Below are 15,264 nucleotides of genomic sequence, written 5' to 3' on the forward strand. Positions count from 1 at the left end.
TGTACATATGCATTACAGAAAAAGAATGGTTTCTTGTCTTAACTGTAGTTTGAGAGGTTTTGTCTGCACAGATCCCACACTAGATGTGTGCGCACCTCATGCATGTGATATCCGATTCTTTTTAGCCATCAGCAATCGTTGGAAAGACAGAGTGCAGTGACCCAATTGCCTCCCAGTTCCTTCACAATGGTAAAAGGACTCCACATTAGACTCCACTGACAAATTGTGCATTAGATTTAGAAGCCTGCACTACATCAGTCACCTCTGTACGCCTTCTGATCTCCTCATTCGGTATGTGATCATGGAGCGATATTTTACACATTCGCCTTTCCAGTGCTCTCTGGGTGACAGAGAATTTGTCTTCCTCCGCTTTTGTCACTGTCCAGCATTCCGATCTGTATATCATTGCTAGCAGAACACTGGAGTTAAACAATTTTTTCCTTTTCATCTCCACTAGAAACATCTTTATTTTGTTGAAACTTGCCCACCCCACCTTTCTCCTCCTACTGCATTCATAAGAACATAAGTAGCGGCCATACTGGATCAGACCAAAGGTTCATCTAGCCCAGTATCCTGACTTCCGACAGTGGCCAGCACCAGGTGCCCGAGAGATAATGAACAGAGCAGGTAATCATCAACTGATCCATCCCCTGTCGCCCATGCCTAGCTTCTGGCAAACAGAGGCTAAGGACACCATCCCTAAACATCCTGGCTAAGAGCCATTAATGGACCTATCCTCCATGAACTTATCCAGTTCTCTTTTGAACCCTGTTATAGTCTTGGCCTGCACAACCTCCTCTGGCAACGAGTTCCACAGACTGTGCGTTGTGTGAAGAAATACTTCCTTTTGTTTATTTTAAACCTGCTGCCTATTAATTTAATTTGGTGATCCCCTACTTCTTGTGTTATGAGAAGGAGTAAATAACACTTCCTTATTAACTTTCTCTACACTGATTTTATAGACCTCTATTATATCCCCCCAGTAAACCCCCCCCCTTAGTCATCTCTTATCCAAGCTGAAAAGTCCCAGTCTTATTAATCTCTCCTCATATGGAAGCCGTTCCATACCCCAATGATTTTTGTTGCCCTTTTCTGAACCTCTTCCAAGTCTAATATATCTTTTTAGAGATGGGGTGACCACATCTGCACGCAGTATTTGAGATGTGGGCGTACCATGGATTTATAGAGAGGCAATATGATATTTTCTGTCTTATCTATCCCTTTCTGAATGATTCCCAATATTCTGCTTGCTTTTTTGACTGCTGCTGCACATTGACTGGACATTTGCAGAGAACTATCCACAATGACTCCAAGATCTCTTTTTTTGAGCACTCACAGCTAATTTAGACTCCCATCATTTTATAAGTAAAGTTGGGATTATGTTTTCCAATGTGCATTACTTAGCAATTATCAATACTGATTTTATTTTCTTTTGGAATTTCTAGCTCTGCTTGGTTTTTGGCAGTTCTCACTTACTCCTCTACACTCCTAGACCACTAAGTAGCAGCTTTCCTTACTGATTCATCCCTTCCTCCATTTTTTTCCTAGGCTTTCTGCTTTCTCTTAATAACCTGTTTGAGATGCTTATTCATCCAGTTTGATCTGCAACTCTTCCCTACAAATTTTTCCTCTTGCTTGGGATATACACTTCAAACAGTTTCTGCAGCTTTTACTTAAATAATTCCAAGCCTTTTCCACATTCAAACCTTAGAATTCTTCAGTCCAGTCTACTTCCCTAATTCCCCTAATTTTTTTAAGTTTCCCTTTTGAAATCAAGGACTCCTAGCTGCAGATTTATTTTTGTTTATCCTTCCAATTAGTTTGAACTGAAATTAACTCATGATAAACACCGTTGGCGCGATAGGAATGCAAAGGGTAGAACTCAGCTGGTATTGACAGTCTTTTGCTATGAAAATCAGAGGCTTCCCATAGCATTTAAGGATGGAAATATGCAAGTATGCATCCTTCAACTCAAGAGTCAAAGTATAGACAGAGGATCACTTGGCTGATAAATATTTCTACATACAGATTTATAGTCAAAGGCCAGAAGGAATCATTAGGTCATCTACATTGACCTCCTGTATATCACAGATAATAGAATTTTACACAGGCACCCCTCTACTAAGTCTTGTAACTTGTTTTTGGTTAACACATCTTGTTACCGGATGGGTAAAACCTCACCAAAATTGATGGGCATAAAAGAAGGGTGGCTGTTAAGATAGTAAAAACAGTTTCCTACTTCATGAAGTAGGAGACTCCACCTAAAAGAGAGGCAGAATCAAGGCCACTCAGGAATTTGAACTATTTGGGCAGAGAGGCTTTGCCAGCAATTGTAAATATTAAAATCTCTACCTTTTTTAAAAAGTATTATACAAAAAATGTGGTCAAAAACCCAAATATTTTGTATCTACAAAGGTAGTGCTCTGTACCTAATCAAAATGAAAAGTTTTGTCCTTAGTTGAACCATAGTGGGTGACCAAATGAAGAAATGTGTATCACTTTTACTCTAACATTGTTGACCTCTAGGAAATGTGTCCACCTGTCCTGAGAGACACTCCTGGTGACTAACAAAGGATGTCTGTTACCACAGTTGTGTTGTAAAGAACAAGAGGGTGTGACAGATGAGGAGTATTTCCAAACCAAGTATGTTCTGTGATTGATAAAGGATATTGGTTATTGCTATGTTTCCTATGATTTACAAGATAATGACCCATTGAAAGATGCTTTTAACTCATTAAGAACTGAGTTCCACCACAGATGTTCTTAGTATTCACGACTGAGTTAGAAATCCCTTTAGCTTACCAAACATGTAAAATGAGATACCATAAAAGAAGTTCCATAATAAATTAGGAAAATTGAGATAAACAGAACACAGTGAGATCAATTGTGGAAAGTAGTTTCTCTTCCCCACAATCTCTGTCCCCACACCTTATGAAAAGGAAGTGTTTTGGAGATTTAAGTTGGACATGGACAAGCTGAGATCACTGTTCCAGTTACAGAAAGTTTGGTAAAGTGTGTTTTTTTTTCTGTATTCTGGTACAGTCTCAAGAGATCATGGGTATATGCTCCGAGAGGTAAAGAATTTACTCAGTTGGTTTTATGGCAGACGCAAACATGGCTAAAGAGAACCACTTGAGAGCAGGCAGACCGTTGCGGCACAACACCCTATTGTCTGGTAAAATTACTCTTATTGAAGCGAGTTCAATGGCAATCAGAACTATGCAGTACAAACATTCAAATTAACATCAAGTAAACCGAGCCCCTGTTAAAAAGAAATATTGCGTAGTTGGATTCTTTTTATTTACCTTCTTATCTTTAAGGCTTAACGGTTCACACAGGGAGAGGTGACACACACATACACCTCTCACACAGGGTGGGTGACCGACCGACTCTCCATGCCTGGCTGGGCCTCTGGCACGGACCTGCCTCTGCTGGCACCGCATCTTCCAGAGGTGAAACGGGGGAAGTGGTGTGGGGTTTGAAAGGACACAGGGTCACATGCACCTGCCTCCGCCCAGATTTCTGCCAGGGTTCACACTAGGGTGTGGCTAGCAGCAGCACTGTGAGAGAGGGAAGGGAGCTGCTTCCAGCCACAGGGGAGGAGTGGGGAGGGAAAGGGATGACCTGGCCCGTGTCTTTGCAGAGCTCATCTCTTCTCCCCTAACCCCACCCTCACGCCATGTGGCTGGAAGCAGCTTGTCCCTTCCTACCCACCTAATGTTGAAAGGCAGCTAACACCTCCAGGCTGCTGCTGGCCACGGACATACCCCAGCTGCCTCCTGTCCTCCAGCTACAGCGTGAACAGGAAGGGGTTAAGCCCTAAGGATGCATTGTGCACCAGGGCAAGGCAACCTGACTACAAGGGCTTCAGCGAACCTGCCAGAGAGGTGGCTCAGCTGGGGAGGGTCCCTGAGGGATAGAGCAGCCCCGTGCTCCCTGGGGCCAGGACCCAGGGCAGGGGGAAAGGTGGGTGAAGAGCATGTATAAAGGTACCTTACTCCATGTATTTATTCTGACTAGAACAATGTGCTAGACCCCAATTTTTGAACTAGCCACTGGGGCCAAAAGATTTAGTATCTTCCAGAACAGTATCCAATCTTGACTTGAAGCCATGAAGAAATGGAGAATCTATCACTTCCCTTGGTAGTTTGTTCCAGTGGTTAATCCCCTCACTGTTAAAAACATGTGCCTAATTCTCTGTTAAGTTAACCTGGCCTAAACCTCAACTGTTCATGTAACAGCCACCAAAAAAATGCTATTTTGTGAGGCAAGTTGCAAAGAAACTTTCTCCAGTTGTTCAAAGATGTGCCTTGTTAGGTTATTCAGCAATTGTTTGAAATCCTTTAAGTTTGTGGATTAGTGATGACTAAAAACTTCCCTGAGAAGTGTGGATGTAACTAAATTGAACATACACATTCTCAAAACACACTCAGTACGGCAACTATCTGGCTTTCTAAAGTCTCTGTCGAAGACTGGAGTGAAGGGTTAATGTCTAGCTATTCCACCTGGAAGCAGGCGGGGCACACCCTGACTGATTCCTAGGAGCAATGCACACATTGCTCTATCCAAGGACAAGGGCTAGATATGAACCCTGAGAACTTGATTGTTTGGACAGCAACTGTGGGAGGTTTCTTTAGCCTGGGCTCAAGGCCTGAGAACCAGGATTGTAGTAGATAGAGGATGGTAACTAAGCATATGAATCAACGTCATACATTCCTTTGTGTAGCAGTGTGTAATGCTTAGGGGGAGAAATATAATAAAAGGAGAAGGTGGAAGGCAGGGGGGGCAGAACAGCCCATCTCCGCTGACCAGCCTGTTTGCTTGCATAAAGCTGTGTTCTGTCTCATCACTGAACCGCAACAACTGGCGCCCAACGTGGGGCACTCAGCACTCACCTCGCCCGGCAAGGGTTTCAGACGCGTCACTCATCCACTTCGTGGATCCCGGTGAGTATTTTTCATTGTGGTAAGTATGGGAAGCTCCCTCTCTGCTTTGCAAGTGCAACACCGCAATGAGCTGCAGTATTTGCTGCGTAAGGCTCAGCATGACTGCCCGGCTCGAGAACTCACTCTCCTGCTACAGGAGGTGCGTGCCAAGTGCCCGTGGTATCCTGAAGCTGGAAGCTTTAAGCTAGCGGACTGGGAGCGATTGGGCCAGACATTGCACAAAGAGCCTCGGGCACCCGTGCAGTGCAACTCACTGGCACTGATTTAGTTGCCATTGTGCTCCCCTTGTCCCGTACTGAATTTGACTCTTTGTGCCACACCTCCTTGCCCTGGCAGGTTGCTCTTTGTGATTATGTGGGAGAGATTTCTTACAATCCTCCAAAAGATCCTCGATTGGTCATTACCCAAAAGGTGCCCCTAGTTGTTCATTGTCTTAGCCGCTCTCAACCCATTATTTCCGCTGTCACTCTTTTTACTGATGGCTCTCCCCACCGAGGTGTAGTCACTTATCAGTTGGGTGACCCCCCTCGTTGGCACTCTCGTTTTACACTGCCTCAGCGTTCTGCACAACGTTCAGAATTAGCTGCTGTTATTTTGGCCTTTCAACTTTTTGCTGATTGTCCCTTTAATTTAATTGTGGATATCCATTATGTTTATCAGGTAATTGATCATTTACCCCTTGCCCTCATTACCCCTCAGGTTGATGCAGACCTCCTTCACCTGTTTTTGTCTTTACAGCATCTTCTTGCCACTCGTCATTTCCCTTACTTTGTTGCTCATATTCGCAGTCATACCCCTCTGCCTGGGCCACTCACTGAGGGCAATGCATGCGCCGATCGCGCGTTGCGTGGTCAGGTAAATTCCCTTTTTTCTGACCCCATTGAAAGCCATGCCTTTTTTCATCAGTCTGCCTCTGTTTTGGCCCGGCAGTTTCACATTCCTGCTGATCATGCACGTTCCATTGTTCGTTCCTGCCCCCACTGTGCTGCTGCTGCTCCTACTTTTTCTTATGCCGTTAACCCCCGAGGTACCGCAGCAAATCAGCTGTGGCAAATGGATGTTACTCATGTACCACAATTCCGCCCCTATTCATTTTTACATGTTTCCGTTGATACTTATTCAGGCTTCCTTTGGGCAACCCCACAACGTGGGGAAGCCACTAACAAAGTTATTCACCATTTGCTGGCCTGCTTTTCTGTTATGGGTCGCCCTTGCCAAATTAAAACAGATAATGCCCCAGCCTACTGCTCTGCAGCCCTCTCCACCTTTTGTGCCCGCTGGGACGTCCGTCTTAAACACGGAATCCCTTATAATTCCACGGGCCAAGCCATTGTTGAACGTGCCAATCGCACACTCAAAACCTTGCTAGATAAACAATTAAAACAAGGGGAGCTGCGTCTCCGAACCTTAGGAGACATTCAACAACAAATGTATATCCTCTTGTTTACTTTAAATAATTTAACACTGAATGCAGATCAGCAGACCCCTGCGGATCGGCATTTTCACAAATCTGAGGTACTGGAAAGACCGCGTGTCCTTTACCGTCAGCTGCCCGATCCACAGTGGCTGGGCCCAGCACCTCTAATCACTTGGGGTCGGGGATATGCTGCTGTGTCTCTCCCTGCAGGACCGTTGTGGGTTCCAGCCCGGTGCGTGCGACCGGCACTTAAACAACATGGCATGGCACCAGGGGCTGTCGAATCCCATACCAGAGTTTCAGCTGACCTTGGAGGAGACCGCGTTGCCCCCCGAGTCGACAACGGCGGGACGGAAACGGAGGAGGCGTAGCGTCCCAAGCCAGCCCGTGACATGGGGAGCAGTAAAAGCATTGGTCGCCACGGCTCAACGAAAACTGGCAGCAGATCAGCAGCCAGAAACTCCTAAGACTTTGTTTGTGGCGATTCTCGCCCAAATCACTGCTAATTCTGTGATGATTGTGTGCCTTTTGTGCCTGCTATTTTCTGTAGGGGTTGGCTCGGAAGCGCCTCCCCCGTTACAAGCCCGAAGGAGAATAAGACACTGTTCTTTGCTTATGCTAATCTTTTCTCCCAGTACTCTAGCATGGCTAATTGGGGCCCGGCCAACTATACTCTGCCTCGCACGGCTATATCCCTTCACACACCGTACCCGGCCGGGACTCACAATGTCACCTGTGCGCGTGTAGTTAACTGCACTAGTACAAAGGTGCCATTGGGCTGTCAAAAAATCTCTCAATCCCTTTTAAATTGTTCCCATGCTGTTAATGTTTCATATAATTATGGCCATATCATCCTACCATCAGGATGGGTTTTTACTTGTGGTTCATGTACCTTTAATAATATTCCTGCAAATTTAAGTGATGGCACCCTTTGCTGTCTTAGTAGAATGATACTTATATTGCCTTTTGCTGGTTACAATTGTAGTAAAAGAAGTGTACCCCTTTTAGATGATTATATTGCAGATGTTAAGTTTTTGGTTATTTTGTGTTTGTAATCATTGGGCTTATTTTTTGTTGTTGCTGTGTACAATGTATTCCTTCCTTGTTAAGACTTTGTAAAATTTTGCCCTGGAAAGCTCCCCAGGTTATGTCCTTGTCTGTCTGGGAGTTAAGTAGCATGACAAAACAAATTGGCGGCTACCATGAGATGGCCAACTTCAATAAACAAAAAAAGGGGAGATGAAGGGTTAATGTCTAGCTATTCCACCTGGAAGCAGGCGGGGCACACCCTGACTGTTTCCTAGGAGCAATGCACACATTGCTCTATCCAAGGACAAGGGCTAGATATGAACCCTGAGAACTTGATTGTTTGGACAGCAACTGTGGGAGGTTTCTTTAGCCTGGGCTCAAGGCCTGAGAACCAGGATTGTAGTAGATAGAGGATGGTAACTAAGCATATGAATCAACGTCATACATTCCTTTGTGTAGCAGTGTGTAATGCTTAGGGGGAGAAATATAATAAAAGGAGAAGGTGGAAGGCAGGGGGGGCAGAACAGCCCATCTCCGCTGACCAGCCTGTTTGCTTGCATAAAGCTGTGTTCTGTCTCATCACTGAACCGCAGCACTGGAGGGTGCCTCTTGCCACTAGTTTGCTCTTTTCCACCATGGCAGCCAATTCCTAGACTCAGTCCTGTGGAAGGCCCTCCTTGAACTTGCTGATGGAGTCCCACATGTTGAAATTGTACCTGCCTACCAGGGCCTGATGGTTAGACACCTGAAATTGCAGGCTGGCTGTCGAATAACTTTTCCTGCCAGAAAGTCCAGCCTCTTTGCGTCTGTTTTTTGGTGTGCCACTCGCCTGGCCCTTTCATTGACAGCGGACATGACCAGGGGTCCCACTGTAGGGTGAGTGACAGGTACTCAAATCACTTCGTGGGGACATAGTACTTCTCTTCCGCCTTCTTGGAGGTAGGCAAAATGGAAGAGGGGGTCTTCCACACAGACTTGACAATTTTAAGGACCCGTGGGTGGACAGGAAACACAACTCAGGCTGGAGTGAAAGAAGGTATGACGTTCAAGAGGTCATCAGACTCCTCTGCTAGCTCCTTAACCTCCAAGTTCAGGTTGGCAGCCACCCTTTTGAGCAGGACCTGGTTCTCCTTGAAGTTATCTGGGGGAAGGGGGGCACGGAGGGCTGCTCATTTGTGAGGCTGGGTCCATCACCTGGCTTGGCATCTGCAATGTTTGTCGGCCTACTTGCTCTTTGGCTACCAGAACATCGGGCACAGATGACCCTACTAGGAGCTGGGACCCTCTGCTTGTCCCAGGAGTCAGAGTGCTGGGGGGCTTCCATCAACTTCAAAAGCTTAGTAGACACCGGCGTGGGGGAATGGTGCCAGATGGATTCCAAGGTGCCGGGCATGGAGTCCAATAGAGAAGGCTCTGAGGTAGGACAAAGCGCAGCCTCCATGAGGAGAGCCCTCAGGCAGATATCCTGCTTCTTCTGAGTTGGAGGGAAAATGTTTTTGCAGATCCTGCACATATCATTTCTGTGGGACTCCCCAAGACACTCTAAACAGCTCTCATGGGGCTCATTAATAGGCATTAGCTGGCTGCATGATCAACATGGCTTAAAGCCTGGGGAACGGGGCATGACCCACTCCGAGGCAAAGTCCCAGCTGGTAGTAAACTACTACTTTAACAGTTAACTTAAATGTCTACGGGCTTGTCTACAGTGGCAATTTACAGTGCTGCAACTTTCTCGCTCAGGGGTGTGAAAACACACACCCCTGAGCGCAGCAAGTTGCAGCGCTGTAAAGTGCCAGTGTAGACAGTGCACGCTCCCAGTGCTGGTAGCTACGCCCCTCGTGGAAGTGATTTTTTTAGAATGCTGGGAGAGCTTTCTCCCAGGGCTGCACCGTGACCACACAAGCCGCAGCAGCGCTTTAGCCTTGCCAATGTAGACTAGCCCTAATTAAGTAACTATCAACTAACAAAGAAAACAGAACAATGGACTGTCATAACCACTAACACTCTTGTGAAGCACAGCCAGGCACTCCGACCAACACGAGTGTGGCACTCAAGGGGGTGCTACAGCCAACACTATGGATACCACTATGGCAAAAATCTCCGATAACTGTGCACATGGGCTCGCACACACCTAGAATGGAATCGACAGGAGCAAGCACTCGAAGAACTGTGGAGCATAAGATCAAATGCAGCCATTTCTAGAATATATATATATATATATATATATATAGTATCTTAGATCCTTGCTTTCTTAATAAAAGGAACTATCAATCCTCATTTGCTATCTTTCCAGGGACCACAAAGAACCTAGACAAAATTCCTGAATGATGTTCTGAGCAGTTTTAGTCCCAGGCCCACCACGTGAACTTTTATTATTTTTAAATTTAAGTTTGCCAGCACTAGAAAAGAGAGTCTCTTAAAATTCCGTAAGGGTACACTTTTCGTATGACATTTGTTGGAGTGGAAGCAATTTGAGATAGAACATATTTAGCTTCCCCACTAAACTGGCAGGCTTACAGTATCTTGCATCAGATATCTATATTGGCATCTGCTCTGCAAAGTTGCAGAAACATTTCCCCATCATTATAGTTGGTGGACAAGCTGGCTGGAAAGACTGCTTGTTAAATATATTCTGAGAAATTCTGGAAGCGTCTCTGTAGTTCCTTACAAGGATGTTTTTCATTCCACAGAGAAGAAATTTGTTTAGTTCAGATGAATCTTTGAGAGTATTAGAAAGCAGAAAAAGATGACTCGGGATGACATGTTCACTGAGATAATTGACACCTCTGGGACAGCCAAGGATGAACTCCTAACATTATTAGTTTCTTGGGAAGAGAAACTCTCCGTGGACAGCAGGAGAGCATCCCAGGAGCAGGAGTGTGCCACACAGGATGAGATGCTGCAGATTATGAAGGGTCAGACATGTTAGGGCATCTGGTTAAGCTTCAAGAAAGGCAACTCAATGCTAGACTCCTTGCAGCCAAGCAAACAGATCAAGAAAAATATGCTCTTTATTTATTCAACACAAGGTGCTTGTTTAGGGGCGGGGGGGGGGGATTTTTCAAGGAAAAAAGGAATGGAGGGGGTTGGTTTGGGAAGGAACAATGCAGATAAGCGTCACACATTACTGTGACTCATTGCTGAAATGCGTTTTCAAAGCCTCAGAGATGCACAGCTGGCTCTTATTACCCTGGTGTCTGGCTGCTTAAAATCAGCTGCCAAGCAACTGGCCGCAATCCCCCACCCTGGGGAAAAAACTTCTCCCTTAGTTTCACAGGTATTGTATCGCACACAGAAGGCAGCAATAACTATGTGGATATTGCTTTCTCTGAGGTCTAACCTACTAAGCCAACAGCGCCAGCGACCTTTTAATCATCCAAAGGCACATTCCACCACCATTCTGCACTTGCTCCTCCTATTGTTGAACTGCTCCTTACTGCTGTCCAGTCGGCCGGTGTATGGCTTCATGAGCCATGGGAGCAAAGGATAGGCTGTGTCCTCCAGGATCACAATTGGGGTTTGTCATAAATATAAAGGGAAGGGTAAACCCCTTTGAAATCCCTCCTGGCCAGGGGAAAGCTCCTCTCACCTGTAAAGGGTTAAGAAGCTAAAGGTAACCTCGCTGGCACCTGACCAAAATGACCAATGAGGAGACAAGATACTTTCAAAAGCTGGGAGGAGGGAGAGAAACAAAGGGTCTGTGTCTGTCTGTAGTCGTCTTGGCCAGGGACAGAACAGGAATGGAGTCTTAGAACTTTTAGTAAGTAATCTAGCTAGGTATGTGTTAGATTATGATTTCTTTAAATGGCTGAGAAAAGAATTGTGCTGAATAGAATAACTATTTCTGTCTGTGTATCTTTTTTGTAACTTAAGGTTTTGCCTAGAGGGGTTCTCTATGTTTTTGAATCTAATTACCCTGTAAGATATCTACCATCCTGATTTTACAGGGGGGATTTCTTTATTTCTATTTACTTCTATTTTTTATTAAAAGTCTTCTTGTAAAACACTGGATGCTTTTTCATTGTTCTCAGATCCAAGGGTTTGGGTCTGTGGTCACCTATGCAAATTGGTGAGGCTTTTTACCAAACCTTGTCCAGGAAGTGGGGTGCAAGGTTTTGGGAGGTATTTTGGGGGGAAGGACGCGTCCAAACAGCTCTTCCCCAGTAACCAGTATTAGTTTGGTGGTGGTAGCGGCCAGTCCAAGGATAACGGGGGTAATATTTTGTACCTTGGGGAAGTTTTGACCTAAGCTGGTGAAGATAAGCTTAGGAGGTTTTTCATGCAGGTCCCCACATCTGTACCCTAGAGTTCAGAGTGGGGGAGGAACCTTGACAGCGTTTCAACATCAATAGTTTTTTGTGGTCTGGAAAGAAAGTTCCTGCTTTCAGCTTTCTGAACAGACCTGCATTCCTGAAGATGCGCACGTCACACATCTTTCCTGACCATCCAACACTGATGTCGATGAAACGCCCCGTGATCCACCAGCTCTTGCAACACCATTGAAAAGTATCTCTTTCAGCTTATGTACTCTTTGGCCAGGTGATCTGGTGCCAAAATAGGGATATGCATGCCATCTATTGCCCCAGTATGCCCCAGTACAGTTAGGGAATCCCATCGCAGCAAAACCATCCACTGTCCTGCACATTTCCCAGAGTCACTACCGTTCTTAGCAGAAGTCGATTAATGCCCCTGAAAACTTGGATCACAAGTTCCACAGTGCATTTACCAACTCTGAATTGATTCCCCACTGACCAGTAACAGTCTGGCATTGCAAACTTCCATGGAGCAATTGCCACCTGCTTCTCCACCGTCAAAGCAACTCTCGTTTTAGTACTGCTGCACTTCAGGGTTGCGGAAAGCTCTGTGACAAAAAGTTCCTGGAAAGTGTCTTCCACATTTGAAAACTCTGCAGCCACTGTTAGTCATCCCATAGCTGCACAACCATGGGATCCCAGTCAATGCTTGTTTCCCTGGACCAGAAACAGCATTCAACCGGGTTCACCTGATGTGCGACTGCCACCAGCAACTGCAAACCGTTTTGCTCTATGGCTTGCAGCAGGGCTCCTTGTATGACACTGCAATGTTCCACGTGGCAGCTCCTGTCTCAGCTTCAGAAATACTGCAGATTAAGGGATGAGGTGTTTGTAATGTTAACAAAAGTGCACACAGTTGAGCAGGGTCCATGTTGCTCGGGCTATGATGTATGAGCAGCTAAGCCAGGCTTCCAAAAAAAGGTGCAAAAAAACCTTGTTTAGTTTGCTGCAGAGATATGGGAAGGGAGGGAGGGAAAGTGCATCATAGGGGACAGAACTCATTACCAACCACGACAACGTTTTGGTCCCACAAGGCATTGCAAACCCTACCCAAAATCCCATTAAACTAGTTGCTCTGTGCATCGATGCAAGCGCTGCTAGCGAGGACACACTTCACCAAGACAATAAGTGTGGGGCGCACATGCAAGATTGACTTACTTAATTCCAAAACTCAATGTCAACTTACACAAAATGGACCATGTCTACACTAGAAAGTGAAGTCTAAGATGTGTAAACTTACTCTTCTCATTTTTAAAAAAGGAAGTCTGTTCTAACCATAAAAGATGACACTGAGGTTCATTGTTTGAGAATGAACTGCAGTATCTCATAACTATGAGAAGTCATCACAAAGTATTTCATGTTACGACTCTATTTAGACACACAAACCAACAAGTTTAAGTGACAAAGGCTAAGCTAGTTTCAGAACATAAATTATATCGTATACTGTTTTGAAGGAGGTAGGAAAAGGTGTTCACCACACATTTGCCCTGAAAGGGTTACTGAAGACAAAGAAGAGGGCTAATTAACCCAACAGGCCATAGGTGAGAGGTATCCAGTGACTAAGTAATCCCCTGACTGAGGGAGGGAGCCCAGCTGAGAAGGAATGAGCTGGGTTGGGCTATAAAGGCAGGAAATTGGCAGCAGAAAGGGGCTGCTGGGCAAGTCTGTAGTCACTCCCTGGGAGAAGGGAGGTAGGACAGGACTCATGGGAAGGCCCTAAGGTCTAAGAGGGAACAGACCTTGACTGCAGGCTGGAGGGTCCCTGATCCAAAACCTGGAGTAGAGGGCAGGCCTGGGTTCCCCAACCAACCACTGAGGGACTACGAGACAGTGAATAGGAGGCTGCCTGAGCTTGTTTGTGGAAAACACTTTCCAATCCCAGCAGGTGAAACCATTTGGTGACCTGGCCAGAGGAAGAGTCATGAAGAGGCAGCAGCAGCTTGCAGAGCAAGAGGTGCTGCAAACCTACATAGAGAGGTGGAGGGATGACATGCAACCATGGGAACAGGTGTCAACCTTGCAAGCTATTCCCCAGAACTAGTAGGAGGGGACACCATCTTAGCGGTGAGTGGAGCACGCCATCACAGGGATTTTATTAAAAAAAAAAAAAAGCACAAGCTAGTATTAAACACTATTTTAGCAAGCCATGCAGCCGCAGCAGATTAACCCAATTTTTGCATGCCTTAAATGTGATTACAACACTCATCATGTGGTTTGCCTCAAACAGTTATACCAGTTGCCCTATGATGAAGCAGCAACTGGTACAAAGTACAACCATTTCAAAAATGAATGACCAATACTGACATTTTTACTGGATGCATCTAGACCAGTGTTTCCCAAATTTGGGACACCGCTTGTGCAGGGAAAGCCCCTGGCGAGCCAGACTGCTTTGTTTACCTACCGTGTCCGCAGGTTTGGCCGATCGTGGCTCCCACTGGCAGCGGTTCGCTGTACCCAGCCAATGGGGAAGCGGTGGCAGGAAGCAGTGGCCAGCACATCCCTCGGCACGGGCCACTTCCCGCAGCCACCGTTGGCCGGGCACAGCGAACCGCGATAAGTGGAAACCACTTACCAGCCAAACCTGCGGACGCAGCAGGTAAACAAAGCGGCCCGGCCCGCCAGGGGCTTTCCCTGAACAAGCGGTGTCCCAAGTTTGGGCAACACTGATCCAGACATATCATAGACCAGTAACCTATTTTTCCAATTTAGCCAGATTTTATCAGTTATATTTTAGCATTTCATTCGAACTGGCAGCATAAAAAACTGTTTTTAATGCAGACACTGTCTAGCAGAGAAGCCAAGCTAATGTGGAAGATATTGGGTTAGTCACCGAGCACAGGAGAAGCAAAAAACTCTTAGTCTTACCATATCATCTGTCAGTGTCTTGATATTTAAATGCTGTAAATTAAGGGGGGAAAAAAAACAGTCATGTCATTACCTTACTTTGTAACAGCTATTTTACTTTAAGAGGATTTTAAAAATCTACAAAAACAGCAAAAGTTCAATGTGATTGAATCCTTAAGGCTATTCTAATAAACTAATCTGAAATTACTAACTCACAAGAAATTGCCTTAGAAGTTAGTACTACTTCTATGGGTTTGGGGCGGGGGAAGTTTCTTGGTGTTACTGCTTACTTACAATTGACAGCAAATCTGAGAGACAACTATTTACATTTCCCAATGTGTAACAAAATTGTATAGTTACTGGACTCTTACTTGACAGAATGGAAAATAAGGCAATACCATGCAAGTACAGCCTAAAACAATTCAAATTTTACCTGTTGACCTGTGATAAGTGAACCCTAGAACACCTCCCACTAAATCAGGCAGGGGGGTAACCAATACAAAAGTGTCTTTTGGTTCTAAACTACGGCTGTCAACTGCAGCAAATGCATGCGATTAACCCAAAACAAATTAACTAGTTTAAAAAACAAATAGTCACAATTCATCACAATTTAACATTGCACTGTCAATTAAATATTTTTGGCCGTTATTCTACATTTTCAAATATATTGATTTAAATTACAACAGAATACGAAGTGTGCAATGCTCACTTGTAT

At 45.3% G+C, this 15,264-nt stretch overlaps 1 protein-coding gene across 2 annotated transcripts in view; it reads right to left on the reverse strand.

The window, feature by feature from the left end:
• DIAPH3 (diaphanous related formin 3) overlaps window positions 1–15,264 on the reverse strand; it is a gene marked incomplete at its 3' end in the record, with an annotated part of 518,684 nt that overhangs the window by 482,018 nt on the left and 21,402 nt on the right. The window contains exon 2 of one of the 2 annotated variants that reach the window (XM_084632924.1): window positions 14,571–14,603. The exons of the other annotated variant lie outside the window; for it this stretch is intronic. Coding sequence (XP_084489050.1) covers window positions 14,571–14,603 — 33 coding nt within the window. The remainder of the gene's footprint in view (window positions 1–14,570; window positions 14,604–15,264) is intronic. 2 annotated transcript variants of the gene reach the window in all.

This window comes from Lepidochelys olivacea (genome assembly GCF_965140295.1).
Source record: "Lepidochelys olivacea isolate rLepOli2 genome assembly, chromosome: 1".
In the NCBI taxonomy this organism is placed as follows: Eukaryota; Metazoa; Chordata; order Testudines; family Cheloniidae; genus Lepidochelys; species Lepidochelys olivacea.